Source organism: Salvelinus namaycush, chromosome 30 (genome assembly GCF_016432855.1).
Source record: "Salvelinus namaycush isolate Seneca chromosome 30, SaNama_1.0, whole genome shotgun sequence".
NCBI classification, from domain to species: domain Eukaryota; kingdom Metazoa; phylum Chordata; class Actinopteri; order Salmoniformes; family Salmonidae; genus Salvelinus; species Salvelinus namaycush.
In genome coordinates this window covers 19384731-19404222 of record NC_052336.1, presented here as the reverse complement: position 1 = coordinate 19404222, position 19492 = coordinate 19384731, and the positions used below count along the sequence as shown (strand labels likewise).

The following is a 19492-nucleotide window of genomic DNA, read 5'->3' as shown; positions in this document are numbered from 1 at the left end:
AAACAAGAAACAACAAAAACGACCGTGAAGCTTAACAGTGCATTAGTGCCACTAACAAAGATAACTACCCACAAACACCAAAGGAAAAAAGGCTGCCTATGTATGATTCCCAATCAGAGACAACGATAGACAGCTGTCCCTGATTGAGAACCATACCCGGCCAAAACATAGAAATACAAAACATAGAAATAAAGAACATAAAATGCCCACCCAAATCACACCCTGACCAAACCAAATAGAGACATAAAAGGCTCTCTAAGGTCAGGGCCTGACAGTACCCCCCCTCCCAAAGGTGCAGACTCCGGCCGCAAAACCTGAACCTATAGGGGAGGGTCCGGGTGGGCATCTATCCGCGGTGGTGGCTCTGGTGCGGGACATAGACCCCGCTCCACCTCTGGCTCACCCCACTTTGGTGGCACCTCTGGTGCGGGGACCCTCATCACCGATCCCGGACTGGGGACCTTCTCCGCAAGCCCCGGACTGGGAACCCTCGTTGTAGGCCCCGGACTGGGGACCCTCGCTGCAGGCCCCGAACTGGGAACCCTCGTTGCAGGCCCCAGACTGGGGACCCTCGCTGCAGGCCCCGGACGGAGGACCCTCGTCGCTGGAGACTCCGGACTGGGGATCGTCTCTGGAGGCTCCGGATTGGGGATCGTCTCTGGAGGCTCCGGACTGGGGATCGTCTCTGGAGGCTCCGGACTGGGGATCGTCTCTGGAGGCTCCGGACTGGGGATCGTCTCTGGAGGCTCCGGACTGGGGATCGTCGCTGGAGGCTCCGGACTGGGGACCCTCGCTGCAGACCCCGGACTGGGAACCCTCGCTGCAGACCCCGGACTGGGAACCCTCGCTGCAGGCCCCCGGACTGGGGACCCTCGCTGTAGGCTCCGGACTGGGGACCGTCGCTGGAGGCTCCGGACTGGAGGCCGTCGTTGGAGGCTCCGGACTAGAGACCGTTGTTGGAGGCCCCGGACTGGGGACCGTCGCTGGAGGCTCCGGACTGGAGGGCGTCGCTGGAAGCCCCGGACTGGAGGCCGTTGTTGGAGGCTTCGTGCCATGACTCATCACTGGAGGCTTCGTGCCATGGATCATCGCTGGAGGCTTCGTGCCATGACTCATCACTGGATGCTTCGTGCCATGACCCATCACTGGAGGCTTCGTGCCATGGATCATCGCTGGAGGCTTCGTGCCATGGATCATCACTGGAGGCTTCGTGCCATGGATCCTTACTGGAGGCTTCGTGCCATGGATCATCACTGGAGGCTTCGTGCCACGGATCATCACTGGAGGCTTCGTGCCATGGATCATCACTGGGCCATTGAGACGCACTGGAAGTCTGGAGAGCAGAGCTGGCACAACCCGTCCTGGCTGGATGCTCACCCTAGCCCAACAACTGCAGGGTGCTGGCACAGGACGTACTGGGCTGTGGACACGCACCGGAGACACAGTGCGCAGAGCCGGCACAGGATATCCTGGACGAAAGAGACGCACTGGAGGCCAGATGCGCTGAGCCGGCACCATCCGTCCTGGCTGGATGCCCACTCTAGCCCGGCCGATGCGGGGAGCTGGAATATAGGGCACCGGGCTATGAGTGCGCACTGGAGACACACTGCGCAGAGCCGCATAACATGGGGCCTGACTAGTCACACTCTCCCCACGGTAAGCACGAGGAGTTGGCTCAGGTCTCCAACCTGACTCAGCCAATCTCCTCGTGTGCCCCCCCCCTCAATCTTTTGGGGGAGTGGCTTCTCGGGCTTCCGTGCTAGCCGTGTCCCCTCGTGACGCTGGGCCCCCTTTCTAGCTGCCTCCGCCTTCCTAGCTGCTTCCACCTGTTCCCATGGCAGGCGATCCCTTCCGGCCAGGATCTCCTCCCACGTTCAGGATCCTTTGCCGTCCAGGATGTCCTCCCATGTCCAGTCCTCCTTACCACTCTGCTTGGTCCGTTTGTGGTGGGTAGTTCTGTCACGGCCGTCGTCGGAAGGAGACCAAGGTGCAGCGTGGTAAGCGTACATTTTCTTTTATTATAGTAAATGTCGCCAACAAGACAAGAAACAACAAAAACGACCGTGAAGCTTAACAGGGCATTAGTGCCACTAACAAAGATATTTACCCACAAACACCAAAGGAAAAAAGGCTGCCTAAGTATGATTCCCAATCAGAGACAACGATAGACAGCTGTCCCTGATTGAGAACCATACCCGGCCAAAACATAGAAATAAAGAACATAGAATGCTCACCCAAATCACACCCTGACCAAACCAAATAGAGACATAAAAGGCTCTCTAAGGTCAGGGCGTGACAATACCTTTATATACTGAACAAAAATATCAACGCAACATGCAACAATTTCAACGCTTTTACTGAGTTACAGTTCATATAAGGAAATCAGTCAATTGAAAGAAATTCATTAGGCTCTAATCTATGGATTTTAAGATGACTGGGCAGGGGTGCAGCCACCCACTGGGAAGCCAGACCTAGCCAATCAGAATACGTTTGTCCCCACGGAATGGCTTTATTACAGACAGAAATACTCCTCAGCACCCCCCACCCCCCACCCCCACCCCTCATCAGACGATCATGCAGGTGAAGAAGCCGGATGTGGAGGTCCTGGGCTGGCGTGGTTACACGTGGTCTGTGGTTGTGTGGCCGCTTGAACGTACTGGCAAATTCTCTAAAACGGCGTTGGAGGCGGCTTATGGTAGAGAATGAACATTAAATTATCTGGCAACAGCTCTGGTGGACATTCTTGTAGTCAGCATGCCATTTGTACGCTCCCTCAACTTGAAAAATCTGTGGCATTGAGTTGTGTGACAAAACTGCACATTTTAAAGCCGCCTTTTATTGTCTATAGCACAAGGTGCACCTCTGTAATGATCATGCTGTTTATCTTGGCGAAGGAGAAATGTTCACTAACAGGAATGTAAACAAATGTATGCACAAAATTTGAGAGAAATAAGCTATTTGTGCGTATGGAAAATGTCAGGGATTTTCAGATCATGAAACATGGCACAAACACTTTACATGCGTTTATATTTTTGTCCAGTGTACTTTCTCTCTCTCATGCACGCATACACACGCATGTGCGCATGCAAAACACACACACACACGCACACACACTCTGAGCACAGAACTTACACAAAATCCTATCAAGGCACATCCTGCAATCCTGGGAGAACTCGACTGGCCCATTTTTAAAACCCTAAGCCCTCATGCATAAGCAAGTAGTGCTGTATGAATGCTCAATGATTAATTAATAATGTGCTTACAGTATCCCAGGAACCCTGCTGGAGCTCATTATCATAATGTAGGCTCTGAGCAGAGAGACAGGCAGAGCAGGCCCCGGTCCAGGCAGTGTGATGGGCCTCCCTTCCTACCATAATTACCCCTAGAGCCACTCACACAGAGCCACTAAAAATAAGGGCCTCATCTGCTCTGCTAATGCACACTTCTATTCCTCCAAGAAAACGCTGGAGATTTATTTAGTCATATAATTTGGCAGAATTACACCACCATGCTCTGAGTAAGGCCCTCACTGCCTCTCCTCCATTATCTGACTCACCCCTCTCCCTCAGATGCTCTCTCTCTCTCTCTCTCTCTCTCTCTCTCTCTCTCTCTCTCTCTCTCATATGCCACCAGGTCAGGGGAAGAGGAAAGAAACTTCCAGTTATGTTACTGTAAGACAAAGATGAAATGAGTGCAGCAGATAAAATTATGAAAACACGACAGTCCCCAGCGACCTTGGCCATAATCTTTAGCCTCTTTTTCTATCTGCCCTCAAAAGGCAATGCTCGTGTCTCTGAAAAGCAGACAAGTCGAAACCCTCTCTGTTGCATTCCACTAAAGAGGTTTAGCATACATACTATAGAGCCTTCTGCTCCTCTCTTAAGCCCATTGGGGTAGCTAGCTAACCTGGTTGTGCAGCATTCTTTCTGGTTTAACCAGGCTAGTAGCTAACTCTGTCTCCTCCACTCCTCTTCCTGACAGTGCTGCTAGCTGTCCTAAACAGTGTTGCCAACTATTTTTCAGTGAGAATCTCTATTGGCTCCTTGATTTGTTGCTATAAGTCGCTAGATGACGTTTGGCATTGCCGCGACGACGTCGCTGCGGCACAGCTGCGGTCCCCGACGTTGCGTTTTTGCCCCCTCTCCTGCCGCAAGCCCCCTTCCCTTGTGCTTCTCTGCCTGTGTGTGCACCGTTGCTGTGATTTTAGTTACACAGACAGCTTCTCCCATTCTCGTATGTGACTGAATTGTTTGGGAAAAAGTCGCAAAATGCTATCAAAACCATAGAAACTCTCGCGAGCAAAACTCCCCAAAGGCAGCCTGAAAATCTTCAGGTCGGAAAGTCAGAGTTCTAGAAAGATGCCAAAGTTTCCGGCTTGGAATTCCGAGCTGGATGACCATTCCCAGTTGTCTTAAACTCACTGAAGTCGAAAGTCTGAGATTTCTGACAAGGGCCCCAGCATTGTCTTACATCAGATAGTTTAGGCAGGGTTGTGGTGCTGAGTTCATTAGTAGGTCATTAGTGGTACACCGCGTTAGAATGACGCTGTCTGATATGAGACATTGATGGTTAGAGTCGGTTGTGTGTGTTGATTCCTGTGTGTGTCTGTGTTGTGTCTGTGTGCGCAGGTCCTGGCCCTGCCCAAAGTGAGGTAGTGATCGTGGCACCTCCTCAGAATGCCACGGTGGTGCAGGGGCGTCCAGCGGTGATGGAGTGCATGGCCCAGGGCGGGCAGCCCAAACCCCTGGTGTCCTGGAGCAGACAGGGTAAGACTCTCTCTCAATCCCTCTCATCGGTCCATCTACAGGGGCTCCCGAGTACCAGAACAGTACCTGGTTCGATTCCAGGTTGTATCACATCCGGCCTTGATTGGGAGTCCCATAGGGCGGTGTCGTCTGGGTTTGGCCGGGGTAGGCCGCCATTGTAAATAATCATTTGTTCTTAATTGACTTGCCTAGTGAAATAAAAAATACAATAAAAATAGGCACACTACCAATGTCACAACGATATTTTTTTCTCTGAAATCGCTTGTTTCTTCTCTGTTCCTTTCTGCTCTTTCTCCTGGACACAGACGGGAAGCCCATCGCCACCGACGTGGTTGTCCTGGAAACTAACCTGGTGATCCCCAACACACGGCGTAACCATGCGGGGGTCTACGTCTGCCGTGCCAACAAACCCAAGACCCGCGAGTTTGTCATAGCTGCAGCTGAACTGCATGTGCCAGGTAAGAAGAAGAATATGTGAGTGTGAAAATGTGGTATAGATTGCATTTTTGGCTTCGGTCTTAGAGCTCTGGTTTGCATGTTTGGCTTCGGTCTTAGACCTCTGGTTTGCATTTTTGGCTTCGGTCTTAGACCTCTGGTTTGCATGTTTGGCTTCGGTCTTAGAGCTCTGGTTTGCATGTTTGGCTTCGGTCTTAGAGCTCTGGTTTGCATTTTTGGCTTCGGTCTTAGAGCTCTGGTTTGCATGTTTGGAATCGGTCTTAGACCTCTGGTTTGCATGTTTGGCTTCGGTCTTAGACCTCTGGTTTGCATGTTTGGCTTCGGGGTCTTAGAGCTCTGGTTTGCATGTTTGGCTTCGGTCTTAGAGCTCTGGTTTGCATGTTTGGCTTCGGTCTTAGAGCTCTGGTTTGCATGTTTGGCTTCGATCGTGCAGCTCTGGTCCTTTTAGTAAATTGTAATATATGCTGCTGTGAAGGATTATTTTTTTCCCTAAGAAGGATGTTTCTCTATTTGCATTCTCCCAGCCCCACCAGTGATCCTCCAGCCCCCAGAGACGGTGTCTCTCTCTCGGGGAAACACAGCCAGGTTTGTGTGTAACGGCTCTGGGGAGCCTCCCCCGGCGCTGCACTGGCTGAAGAATGGCAAGCCGGTCAAGTCTAACGGGCGGGTGAAGACCCAGAGCCCTGGGGTGCTGCTCATCAACCAGCTGGGCCTGGACGACGCAGGGTACTACCAGTGCATCGCTGACAACGCTCTGGGGACGGCCTGCGCCACAGCCAAGCTGTCTGTCATTGTGAGAGAGGGTCTACCCAGCCCACCACACCAGCTCTCTGCCACGCCCCACTCCAGCACCACCGCCCTCCTCACCTGGGAACGGCCCGAACACAACAGTGACCAGATTATAGGCTTCTCTGTGCACTACCAGCCCACTTCAGGTGTGTGTGTGTGTGTGTGTGTGTGTGTGTGTGTGTGTGTGTGTGTGTGTGTGTGTGTGTGTGTGTGTGTGTGTGTGTGTGTGTGTGTGTGTGTGTGTGTGTGTGTGTGTGTGTGTGTGTGTGTGTGTGTTTGATGGACAAACCTACAGGCTTGTACGTATGATATCTATCCACAAGGATGCTAGCTAGTTTCAAGGATATAGGCATTAACATACATAGGTGCCTGATTCCCTGGTAGCATGGTAGAGAATGCCACTGTCAGGTCAGGCTGAGTGTGTCCTGTGCTCCTGGTTAAACACTGAGCTTGTGTGGTCCACAGGCTCTGATCACATGGAATACCAGTTTGCTGTGAACAACGACACCACAGAGTACCATGTGAAGGAGCTACTGCCACACACAGCCTATACCTTCTACGTGGTGGCCTACTCCCCCATGGGAGCCAGCCGCCCGTCACGGCCCGTCACCGTGGAGATGCTGGAGGACGGTGAGTAGGCGTGAAGACCACAGACCTCACTTCTCAAAGGAAAATAACAGTGACACGGTTAGATCTAATCCATATGACAGCATACATGAGTCATCATACACTTGAGAATAAATAGACAGCACGACGCGGTCAACTGTAATACGACCTATATTATACACGAATGACGCACAAAAGTAGATATTGTTACCCATCAACTAACTATGTGATTCTACTTTGTTGCTAAAAGCTAATGAAATGAATAAAGTGGTTTAGTAGCCTGTAGAATAGTATGGTTGATGTATGGATACTAAGAGTGTCCTGTACCTGATCTGACATGCTCTACTCCCCTGTGCCCCTCCAGAGAATATGATAGGCTACTTAAGTCACCAGACACTAGATCCAGGGTTAGCTGTAATGGCACGTTAATACTAAGAATGTCCTGCCATGCTCTACCCCACAGTACCCAGTGCCCCTCCACAGCTGTCCCTGCTCAGCACCTCTCCTACAGACATCAGAGTGATGTGGCTGCCCCTGTCCTCCCAGCACAGCAGAGGAGCTGTCACCCGCTACCGCATCGACTACTCCACACTGGAACAGGGTGAGCCCAGCGCCATCTACTGGCACGGAGGCTACAGTACTACACTGCTGTCTTGTGTTATTACAACGCTGTCTGGTATTAGAACGTGGTGGTACATGTGTTCATGTTTCCGGAAGGCACAACTACAAAAGACTCTTAAACTCAGTCACACACATTTTGGCTCTAAGAACAATTGTAGATTCTAAACATTAAGTATTGAAGAGTGACTTAGGGTATAAGCCCAAAGCATAAAGTGTTCTGTTCTATCCATGGTATACAATGAGTCATCAGGTCTTACAATATAGGATAATGGTTTGTGGTGATAGTGTGCCATGAGTGGCCTTTCAAGAAGATGGGTTGCGTCTAATGTGTGTGTGTGTGTGTGTGTGTGTGTTTACTGCAGTGGACAACGTGTTTTCTGTGGAGGTGGGGGGGAATGAGACTCAGCTTACCTTGCGGGAGCTGCTGCCTAACCAGGCCTATCGACTGCGGATGGCAGCGGGAACGGGAGCAGGCTTTGGTGTGCCGTCAGAGTGGAACCAGCACCACACCCCAGACCACTTTAACCACAGCATGGGTGAGACCTCTCTCTCTCTCTGTATGTGTGTGTGTGTGTGTGTGTGTCTCTCACTCTCTCTCACACACACACACACACACCCTTCAACTTCAGCATCAATATCCACCACAATAAGTGACCTGACCCGGTATGGTCCTTAACCTTTATTTATCCAGGTAATCTCATTGAGATAAAATATATTTCTCAAGATAGACCTGGGTCCAATCAAGACAGCAGCAGGGGGAACAACGTTTCAGAAAATTATAATCAAAAATCACATTTTATACACGTGTTTAGCAGATGTTATTGCGGGTGTAGCGAAATGCTTGTCAGGCATGCAGTAATAACTTACAGAAGCACACCATAAACAAATGATAGATGTAGTAAAACTGATATCCATATATATTATTTTTATCCTTGTCCATAAGAGCAGCCTCCACTTTCCCATTCTCATGCTATAACTATCACGTTTCAGGAGAAGACTCAGATGCAGACAGTGTCGAAGTAACAAAAGTTTATTACTAGAACAGGGGTCAGACAAAACGACAGGTCAAGGGCAGGCAGAGGTCAGTAATCCAGATCAGAGTCCATAAAATACAGAACGGCAGGCAGTCTTGGGGTCAGGGCAGGCAGAGGTCAATAATCCAGAGTGGTGTGACAAGGTACAGAACGGCAGGCAGGCTCAGGGCAGGCAGAATGGTCAAAACCGGGAAAACTGGAAAAGAGGAACTAGAAAAAGACAAGCAATGGGGAAAAAGAACACTGCAGCCTTCCATTCAAGCTGACTGTTCATGGCTCGGCAGTGTCATGTGGTGAATACACCTTCACCTACACATTTGCATCAGCCATACAATTTCTCTCCATTCAGGGGCAAGGCAACATGGCTGACTGTGCCTCTTGGTAGGCAGAAGATTAATTTCGAAGAAATGAACAGAAATCTATTCAATCCTTTTCTCTACAGTGACTAAGCTCTCACGAATGCCATTAATTCACATGAGAAGAAAATCTGTTAATACACACAAGAAGAAAATCTCACCGAATAGGGCCTCATTGTCAGTTCATGTGGATTACAAGAAGCTGCTGAGGGGAGGACGGCTCATAATAATGGCTGGAATAGAAGAAATGGAATGGTATTTGAACACACAGAAACCATTTGATACCATTCCATTAATTATCATAAACTATTACTATAATCCCATCCTCCCCAATTAAGGTGGCACCTGTTCTAGATCCAGGTCTATAGAATTATATTATTTCATGTTATAGTCATTAGGAGATTGTCAAATTGAGTTGGTACAATAAATCAATGCCTGGATCTTGTTTTGTTGAATCATGTTATAAGCTCCAGTAATGTTGTTTCATGCTGGCGCCTTGTTTGCTTTTCGTCTTTCCCAGTGATCTTTGCTCCCACAGAGCTAAAGGTTAGGGCCAAAATGAACTCCCTCCATGTCACATGGCAGCCCCCGCCCAATCACACGCAGATCTCCGGCTACAAGCTCTTTTGCAGGGAGGTGGTTGGTGAGGAGCTGACCAATGGGGAGGCTCATCCTGAGAGGGAGAGGGTGAGGAGGATGGAGGCCCACACCATCAAGCTCCGCAAGAGGGTCAAACATCATGAGGTCTCTAGTCTGGGTGAGTCTGGGATGTTCACATGCCGGTGTTGTTTAAATCACTTCCTACTGCTCCAGGTGATAATATTTGTATGGAAAAATGTGACTCTTAATAACATGTTTGGACCTCGTGGTCATTATGCCAGGCTTTCTTGTGGTTATGTATAATTTGGTGTGTTTATGTGTTGCGATACGTTTCTATATATTTCTGTGTGTGTGTGTGTGTGTGTGTGTCAGTCCCTGACAGACTATATGAAGTGAAGGTGTGGGCCTTCAATAAGCAGACGGATGGCTATGCTGCAGGATGGAAGGGCAGGACAGAGAAGGCACATGGCAAAGGTGTGTCTATTCATCGGTGTCTGTGTGTGTGTGCTTGCGAGTTTGTGTGTCAGTCTATTCTGTCTGTCAGTGTTAAAGAAAGTCTGTACAATACCAATATTTGTGTATAAACTGGCAGTGTGTTTTTGCAGCGCCCCCTAAGGGGAACCCCCCTCCCCTGCCCCCCAGCAGCATCAAGGCTACAGCCAACAGCTCCACGTCCATCTGGCTGCGCTGGGAGAAACCTCGCTTCAGCAACGTCCGCATCATCAACTACACCGTACGCTGCAGCCCGGCCGGCATCAGAAACGCATCACTTGTGTCCTACTACACCAGGTCAGTCAGGGACCATCCCAAACACGACACATCCCCTGGTCTCCTACTACACCAGGTCAGTCAGGGACCATCCCAAACACGACACATCCCCTGGTCTCCTACTACACCAGGTCAGTCAGGGACCATCCCAAACACAACACATCCCCTGGTCTCCTACTACACCAGGTCAGTCAGGGACCATCCCAAACACAACACATCTCCTGGTCTCCTACTACACCAGGTCAGTCAGGGACCATCCCAAACACAACACATCTCCTGGTCTCCTACTACACCAGGTCAGTCAGGGACCATCCCAAACACGACACATCCCCTGGTCTCCTACTACACCAGGTCAGTCAGGGACCATCCCAAACACAACACATCTCCTGGTCTCCTACTACACCAGGTCAGTCAGGGACCATCCCAAACACAACACATCTCCTGGTCTCCTACTACACCAGGTCAGTCAGGGACCATCCCAAACACGACACATCCCCTGGTCTCCTACTACACCAGGTCAGTCAGGGACCATCCCAAACACAACACATCTCCTGGTCTCCTACTACACCAGGTCAGTCAGGGACCACCCCAAACACAACACATCCCCTGGTCCTGGGTCAAACACAGGATAATAGAATAGATATCGAGCCTCTTTTAGAGGAAAATGGAAGTTCCAAATTCCATTATCTGAAGTTGATCACATTAAAGAAGCCCTTTTTATTGAAATGTAATATTTCTTCCAGACTGGCTAAATCGATATTCAGGTTATGAATGGAAAGAAGGATGTGCAAGTTTTCCCATTTGTGATTCATTCATTCATTTTTTTTTCTCCCAAACTGTGTTTTGCAGCTCTGCTCAGGAGATCCTCTTGGGGGCGCTAAAACCCCACACCCGCTATGAGCTGGCTGTGCAGTCCAATGGAGGAGACATGGTTGGTCCCTTCAGCGGCACCGTGGAGGAGTCCACTCTCACTGACGGTAAGTCTCTACTGTTCTCATCAGTGTAGTGGAAAAATCTGTGCATCAGTGTAACATAAAGGTGGATGCTTGTATTCAATATGCTCTGTCGCTCACTTTCACTTCCTCTGTGTGAGTGTTTTTGTTTCTGACAGAGGTGTGTAGTTCGTTGGTGTATGTGTGTTTTTGTTTTACAATCCTTGTGGGTACCAGAAGTCCTCACAAGTATAGTAAAACAAGGAAAATACGGACCAGTGGGGAGATTGACGGTCCCCACAGGGAAAAATGCTATTTTAGGCTTAGGGGTTGGGTTTAGGTTTAGGGTTACAATTAGGGTTAGAATTAAGGTTAGGGGTTAGGAGTTAAGGTTAGTTTTAGGGTTAGGGGTTTGGGGTTAGGGTTAGGGTTATGGTTAGGTAAAGGGTTAAGGCTAGGGTTAGATTTAGATTTAGGGTTAGAGAAAATGGGATTTTGGATGGGAATCAAATATTTGGTCCCCACAAGGATAGCAATACAAAACTGTGTCTGTGTGAGACTGAGCAAGTGTGATTGAGGCAGGTTAACAGAGAAGGGATTAATCTTTAGGGGCGTAGGGAAATAATTGGCTGTAATTAAATGTCCAGTTGGAAGTGGCCCTTGTGTTGGCCAAGAGCTGTCTGGGACAGGGCCCGTCAATCAGTTCAGCCAAGTGGTGTCAGGGAGGGGCCAGGGACATCAAGTCCTCTCTGTCTTATTCATTACGATCTGAAAGGTCAAACTGATCCTAGATCAGCATTGAGACGCTTTGTGAGTACTGGCCAGGAGGGGCTAGCCAGCAGGGGATTCATTACCAGGGCAATGAAGTAGGGGTCTTTGGTTTGACACAGCAGGGGTAGCTGCCTGCCGGATCCCATACTACCGCCCTCTGTCACCTGAGACCCAGTCCCCTGCCCTCAGCCCCCACTTTATGACCAGGTGGCAAGGGCACCTTGTCCCAGAGGGGTGTCACACCTGTCCCAGCCAGCCACACAAAGCCTGTGTGGCCAGCCCGCTGTGGGGCTTTATTTCTGTGGTGTGATTACTGACATCCCCCCCTGTGTCCCCAGTACCCTCCACCCCCCCAGCGGAACTGCAGCTCAGTGCCTTGGACTCCTCCTCTGTGTTGGTGAACTGGCGCCCGCCTGTGGAGCCCAATGGCATCATCATCAGCTACAGGATCCTATACACCATCAACCTCAGCCAGCCTGAGCACCTGTGGAACAACCTCTCCCAAGATGGTGGGTGGTTGAATCTGCGGCTGTTGCGAGGAACTGTGTGGGTTCTATAAGTGGATGCAAATGGGACTGTTAATGACTCACACACTTACCTCCCTCTACCTCTCCCTCTCTCTCCCTCCCTCTTAGGGACCATCATGAGTGCTGAGGTAACAGGGCTGTCTAGTGGGACACAATACTTCTTTAAGATGAGGGCGTCCACTGAGGTGGGGGTGGGGCCTTACTCCCCAGTGAAGGATGTGCACACTCCTCCCAAGAAATATGGTGAGTGGGTCTACTGTCTATACATACTGTGATGGTGTGTGTGTCATCACTTACATAAGTATTTCCTACACACACACACACAGAGTCCTTTAAAGTGGTTAATCCATCCCTGCCAGTGGGGGAGAGAAGCCTGCAGGAGGCTGTGTCATATCTCTCATCACTCTCTGGCTTTCTGAGGTGAATATTAAAGTGGTGACCTCAGCAGCCGCTGCACCCGGAGAGCTCTATGAATCAACTTCATATCTGACTTTGAGAAGCAGAAGAGCTGTGGATGACACCTTGTCTATAACCACGGTGAAGGGGCCTGTGACGGAGCGGCTCATTCTATATGGGCTTGGCAGGGAAAAAGAAAGAAGGATATGTGCACACTGTTGAATACTACTGCAGTTTCATTGGGCTTCTCAAGGAGACCTCCATCAATCATTATCTATTTGTAGCCCAATTACACTTTGTCCGTCAGAGAATAATGAACACAACAGCTAAACTCGAGCATCTAGAAGCAAGCCAGGAGAGAGCTCCATTCAGAAGCAAAAGGTCACCACATTGGAGCTATGGGAGTCCATCCTCCTCTGGTTGGCACAGGGCATTAGCTGAAACCACTGAGACGTAGAAAGACAAACTAAGATGACCGAGTAGCAGGTTTATTCTGGTCCTGCTGAGTTGCCCCATATTCGGCTCCATCAGACAGTCTTGCCAGTAGTAAATGCAATGTGATTGAGGGTGAGGTGGATGGTGGGCGGGCGAGAGCGGAGCGAGCACCATCTGTCCTCTCTCCACTCTGCTGCCAGATAGACAGCAATTGCCCAAGCTCAATTAATATCTCCCTCCCTGGAAGTGTGAATTGGTTCCTTCATGGCCCGCTGAAATTGATTGAGCGGTGGAATCCGGCTGTCATCATACAGTATATTATCATTCATCCTCCCACTTACCTTCTGTTCTCTAACTGTGTCCTGTGCTGACAGGTTCAGACACTCATCCAGTATCTTGTCTGTTTTCTCTCGCCGTTTCCTGCATGCCTTCCTGGGCTGTTCTCTGTAGAGCTGGACATCCATGCAGTGACAGGCATCATAGTTGGTGTGTGTCTGGGGCTACTCAGCATTCTCCTTTGTATGTGTGTCAGCTTCCGCAACGGCAAGGCCAGGTAAGAAGAGGCCACCTGAAAGCAAATGACTCTGTCTATTTTAGTATGTCTACTTTAGTATGTACGTCTAGGATTTGAGGATCATTAAGCTTTCACTGGCATTGTAAGATTTAAAGGAAGGTGTGTGTGTGTGTGTGTGTGTGTGTGTGTGTGTGTGTGTGTGTGTGTGTGTGTGTGTGTGTGTGTGTGTGTGTGTGTGTGTGTGTGTGTGTGTGTGTGTGTGTGTGTGTGTGAGAAGCTGCAGCAGCAGAGAGACAGACAGGCAGATGTTGGGAAGTGTGTCCTGAAAGACAGAGCACCACAGATGGCTGCTCTTGGTCTATTATGAAGCTGTGCGGTTAATGAGCAGGAAAGAATATGAAACAAAAGTCATGTTTCCCTGCATTGGGTTTGACAGGGAGAGCAGTAAACTGATTTAAATAGAAGTGGAGGATTTGGAGATGTTTTATATAGCTACAGAATTAGGATGACTTTTGTGTGAGACCCAGGGGGGGTCCATGTCTTCATGCTGCACATTTGACATTTCAGATGTGAATAATTTTGAATAATTTTGCATTAATACGGAACAACTATTATTACTGTCTGTTTTGGTATTTAGCTTGTTTGAATACCAGTGTGTACTATAGTGAATCCAGCTAGCCATCACAATTTGAGATGGAGTGACAATATGTTGTTCATCCTACTGTTATAGTTGTAATGACTGTCTATGACAATGCATTCCTCATATTTGTTTTTAAAAGGATACTTTGTGATGATGGCAATGAGGCCTTCCTTTATCTACTTCCCCAGAGGCAGATGAACTCATGGATACCATTTCCATGTCTCTTTGTCCAGTATGAAGGAAGTTAGAGGTCGTTTCGCATTAGCGCAATGACTGGAAGTCTATAGCATCTGCTAGCATGTTAGTATATACCTATAGACTTCCAGGCATTGCGCTAATGCTAGTTAGCATTGGCTCGCGAACCTACCTCCAACTTCCTTCATACTGGACGCAGAGACATACAAATGGTATCCACGAGTTCATCTGACTCTGGGGAATTAGATAAAATTGGCAAAATCCAGAAGTTTGGCTAAATTGGCAAAAAAAACACAATTGTTAATGATCATCCTTGTTTTTATACTCTGAGGTTAAACCATGTGCAGTGACATAACTCTAATCCTTAACCCGTGTTCCTCCTCTGTGCTGTGTAACCAGAGAGGTGTCTGGAGGGCTGGACTCCACTGCTCTGCCCCCACAGTACCATCATGGGTGTAGGTCTGTGCCCACCATGGTGCCAGAATGCAGTGATTGCCATGAGCTAGAGACCCTGATGCCCCTGGGCAGCCTGGACCATGACCATGACCGCACCCAACCCCTCACAGAGCCCACTGAGGAGCACAGCCTCATGGGTAATGTAGGAATAGGGGACGATGCCCTAGGAGCTGAGCTCAAGGTGAGTAGTCAGGACACTGGATACCACACTAAACACAAATATAGTACTTTTCAAGGTTACTTGTTGAGTCGTGTTTTTCTTCTGACTTTGTCATTCTCCAGGCTGCTTATAATGGGTCAGTTAGTCGTAACTGGGCCAACCGGATCACCAAATACAGGGATACCATCACAGAGGACTCTCCAACTCTTAACAATGGAACTTTGGACATGACCAACACAGAGAATGGCAAGGTATGTGAGCAGAGTTTGTGTGTGTCAGTGCGCGTGTGTGTGTGTTTGTATGTACAAGAATAAGAGGTAGATGGGGTAGAAAGTGGTTTGTGTGCGAGCGTGGTTTGTGTGCGAGCGTGGTTTGTGTGCGAGCGTGGTTTGTGTGCGAGCGTGGTTTGTGTGTGCGAGCGTAGTTTGTGTGTGCGAGCGTAGTTTGTGTGTGCGAGCGTGGTTTGTGTGTGCGAGCGTAGTTTGTGTGTGCGAGCGTGGTTTGTGTGTGCGAGCGTGGTGTATGCGTGCGAGCGTGGTGTGTGTGTGCGAGCGTGGTGCGTGCGTGCGAGCGTGGTGTGTGTGTGCGAGCATGGTGCGTGCGAGCGTGGTTTGTGTGTGCGAGCGTGGTTTGTGTGTGCGAGCGTGGTGTGTGTGTGCGAGCGTGGTGTGTGTGTGCGAGCGTGGTGTATGCGTGCGAGCGTGGTGTGTGCGTGCGAGCGTGGTTTGTGTGTGCGAGCGTGGTGTATGCGTGCGAGCGTGGTGCGTGCGTGCGAGCGTGGTGTGTGCAAGCGTGCGTGTAGAAGAGCAGTAAGAGCTGGTGTAGAGGTAGAGTGGTTTGTGTGAGAGCTGAACAGGAAGTAATGAAACAGTGAACGAGGTGTCAGGATGACGTATAGCTAATTAGAATGTGACACTCTGGCTGAAAGCTGAATGAGCCGCTTGATCATGCATCTGATAAATTAATTACTCTGCCACTGTTAAGGCACTCTCATACCCTTCAAAAGTATAGGAGGGGAAAGCTATAATTAATCTATAATGAATCCCTTATTTATTTTGCAGTCACACCTCATACCACCACTGCTCTATTTTACTGGTGACATTTCGGTCGTATTCTCAATGATTTAATTTAGAGAATGGTATGCAGTTCAGAAAGCTGGATAGCATAGCAAGAAATAATGACTGTGTTATAATTGCATTATGGCTGCCTTTCAGTTATGATTGACACCACTGGTGTAAGGTCATTTACAGTTGTATGTTAATACAGAACAACAGGAGTACAAACACACTGCCTTGTAGGACTCCACTGTTACATGGGCTGACTGTATGAAATTAAATAATTAAATGTCTGCTAACTGTGTGTGGTGTGTGTTTCAGGGCAACCCTGAGGACCAACTGGACTCCTCCCTGTGCAGTAGTAACCATTTGGAGGCAGAGGTCATAGTTCACTCTGAGCTGAACGACCTGGAGAAGGAGCAGCAGGAGGCGCAGAGTGACAGGGAAGAGGACTCTCAGGCCACCAGGGGGCCTTCACTGTCCGGGGCAGCTTACTTCCCAGTCAGACAGCCTGCCCAGGCCCCTTTACAACCAAAGGAGCCAGTCAGACAGCCTGCCCAGGCCCCTTTACACCCAAAGGAGCCAGTCAGACAGGCTGCCCAGGCACCACAACATCCAGGGGAGCCAGTCAGACAGCCTGCCCAGGCCCCTTTACACCCAAAGGAGCCAGTCAGACAGCCTGTCCAGGCACCACAGCATCCAGGGGAGCCAGTCAGACAGGCTGCCCAGGCACCACAGCATCCAGGGGAGCCAGTCAGACAGGCTGCCCAGGCACCACAACATCCAGGGGAGCCAGTCAGACAGGCTGCCCAGGCACCACAGCATCCAGGGGAGCCAGTCAGACAGGCTGCCCAGGCACCACAACGTCCATCACCAGGGGAGGAGTCCCTACAGACACAACCCCTGCCCAAGGTCCCATCCGGCCCTGACCTGGAGCCAGTGTCCAATCACAATGGGCAGCCAGAGGGCATGGTTGGGGGCATGGTGGGCGTGGCAGCCCAGCTGACTGTAGATGTGGGGCGGCACCCAGAAATGGGGCTCACCAACGGCTTCCACTCCACCAAGCCCCTGCGGCCAGGGCAGGAGACCCTGGGGAACGGGGACTCCAGACACTGCCCCCCTCCCCCGTCCCCCTCTCCTTTCGTCAGCGCCGGCCTTGTCCACTCTAACTCAGCAGCGCACAGCTACCTGTGCCCTTAGCAGGAGAAACAAACCCTCACACCAAGACCAGCTGGACGCCTTTCTTTTTCTCATCCATGATGAATCAAATGTTGTTTTTTTAAAGCACCTCTATCTGATTTTCTTCTTCCTGGCTCAGTTTTATAGGTACTTTGAATCCATTGTTTTATATGTGTATATATACAGTATATATTTTTTAGTGCTAGTATGTATGGGTATTCATTTTGTTGCATAGCAGCAGTATGTTAGTCTGGCCTTACTCTGTACTTTGCTACAGGCTCCTATTACAGACGTACGATGACGGAATCATAGTGTAGAAAGCAGGATATTCCTTTTTTCATAAGCCTTGACCTGTTGGACTCTGAGATTGAGCGTGGACGTGTGGTACTTCAAGACCTACCTTTGGTCAGCTGATGATGGTAGAGAGGCTCTTGATTCAGCACCATGGATGAAGATAGAGCAGAACCGTGACCATGTGGCCCTTTCACCCTCACCCTGGCTCCTTTCAAATGACTGAGCTGTTCCTATTGGCTGTTCCACTGTATGGATGCTGCCTGCCCCAGCACCAGGAAAGAAGCCTGATATTTAGACACTGAGAGTGCAGACCTCCTGTCTCTCTCTCGCTCTCTAACCTCCTGCTGTCTCAGGATCCACACACACATTCCCTGAATTGAGCTTGGGGGTCTCAGGTGCCTAATATTTTAGGAGCATTTTTAACCTCTGTATATTTATATAGATGATTATATTCAATAAAAATAGGACAAATATGTTGACAAAGGAAAATAAATGAGGCAATTGAAGAAAATTTGAAGGAACCGCATACAGTATATGTAGTAGATATAGGTTGCATTATTTGGGGGGGGGGGGGCTAGATGAGATGTGTAGGTGTATGACAAAATAACACATCTTAAGCAGCGTTCTCCTGGTTTTGCTCCCAGTCAACAGCACTACCTCATTTCTTTACAGGATGGTTTGTTGGTGATTTTAATTGTGTCATGCAGATAGGTGCATCTTTTAGAATCAGTTTTTTAACTGTTTAATTCATAGCCTTCAATACTTTCAGGAATAACTTCCTGTCCCCCTCTTTCTGTATACATCGATGCGTATTACCTACAGGAAATGACAGGTATGGTACATAACGGCCTGTCTCAGATCTCTGTTTATTGCCCTTTTCCCCTTTATCAGTTGTTCTGTTAGATTTGGGTTTCCAACTGTCTTCACCCCCCTCAATGTTACATCTACTTTGGACCGCAAATCACTTTTCACCTTAGGTAAATCATGCAGCAGTTTAGTTACCAGGCCTGCTATATGGTAGCCTGTTATTAGACCTACTACAGAGGAACAAGGCTCCGTCGGGTGGCCTCACCCATTGTGATGCCATCTGACTCATCCTCTCAGCTGTGTCTGGGCTCCTCCCTCTGCAGGTGGGGGGGGGTGGAAATAGAATAGAGACATAAACCTAGAAACCACTTCTATTTTCAGTCATATTTACATTCTTTCTTTGTACTTTTGACTCTCACCAGCCTGAGGTCTTTCACAATACCACATGTAAAGTCTACACCCCTTTGAACTTTTTTCACATTTTGTTGCGTTACAAAGTGGAATTAAAATGGATTTAATTGACATTTTTATATACTCTGTAATTTTATAGTGGAAGAAAAATTCTATATATAAGATTCATGAAAAATAAAACACTTGATTAGGTAAGTATTCACCCCCCTGAGTCAATACATGTTAGAATCACCCCAGTCTTCTTGGGTAAGTCACATAAGAGCTTTGCACATCTGGATTGCACAATATTTTCCCATTATTCTTAAAAAAATTATTCAAGCTCTGTCAAGGTGTTGGGGATAATGGCTAGACAGCAATTTTCAAGTCTTGCCCAACAAATTCACACAGATTTAAGTCAAAACTGTAACTTGGTTCTCAGGAACATTCACTGTCTTCTTGGTAAGCAAATCCAGTGTAGATTTGGCTTTGTGTTTTAGGTTATTGTCCTGCTGAAAGGTGAATTCCTCTCCAGGTGTCTGGTGTAAAGCAGAGTGAAGCAGGGTTTCCCCTAGGATTTTTCCAGTGCTTAGCTCCGTCTTTTCATCCTGAAAACTCCCCAGTCTTTGCCGATGTCAAACATACCCATACCATGATGCAGCCACCCCCATGCTGGAAAATAAGAAGGCAGTAACTCAGTGATGTGTTGTGTTGGATTTGCCCAAAACATAATGCTTTGCATTTAGGC

General features: G+C 48.9%; 1 protein-coding gene across 3 annotated transcripts in view; it reads left to right on the top strand.

Annotated features, from left to right (window-relative positions):
- LOC120025299 (immunoglobulin superfamily DCC subclass member 4-like) overlaps window positions 1–18881 on the top strand; it is a 56721-nt gene extending 37840 nt beyond the window's left edge. For 2 of the 3 annotated variants that reach the window (XM_038969789.1, XM_038969792.1), the window contains 16 exons: window positions 4629–4766; window positions 5072–5224; window positions 5747–6157; window positions 6477–6641; window positions 7081–7218; window positions 7601–7774; window positions 9149–9385; window positions 9601–9702; window positions 9834–10017; window positions 10846–10973; window positions 12038–12208; window positions 12335–12469; window positions 13508–13610; window positions 14806–15043; window positions 15145–15273; window positions 16399–18881. In XM_038969789.1, coding sequence (XP_038825717.1) covers window positions 4629–4766; window positions 5072–5224; window positions 5747–6157; window positions 6477–6641; window positions 7081–7218; window positions 7601–7774; window positions 9149–9385; window positions 9601–9702; window positions 9834–10017; window positions 10846–10973; window positions 12038–12208; window positions 12335–12469; window positions 13508–13610; window positions 14806–15043; window positions 15145–15273; window positions 16399–17277 — 3485 coding nt within the window. In that variant the 3' untranslated portion in view covers window positions 17278–18881. The remainder of the gene's footprint in view (window positions 1–4628; window positions 4767–5071; window positions 5225–5746; window positions 6158–6476; window positions 6642–7080; window positions 7219–7600; window positions 7775–9148; window positions 9386–9600; window positions 9703–9833; window positions 10018–10845; window positions 10974–12037; window positions 12209–12334; window positions 12470–13507; window positions 13611–14805; window positions 15044–15144; window positions 15274–16398) is intronic. The other variant, XM_038969790.1, reaches the window with a different exon arrangement.
- Window positions 18882–19492: the final 611 nt, after the last annotated feature.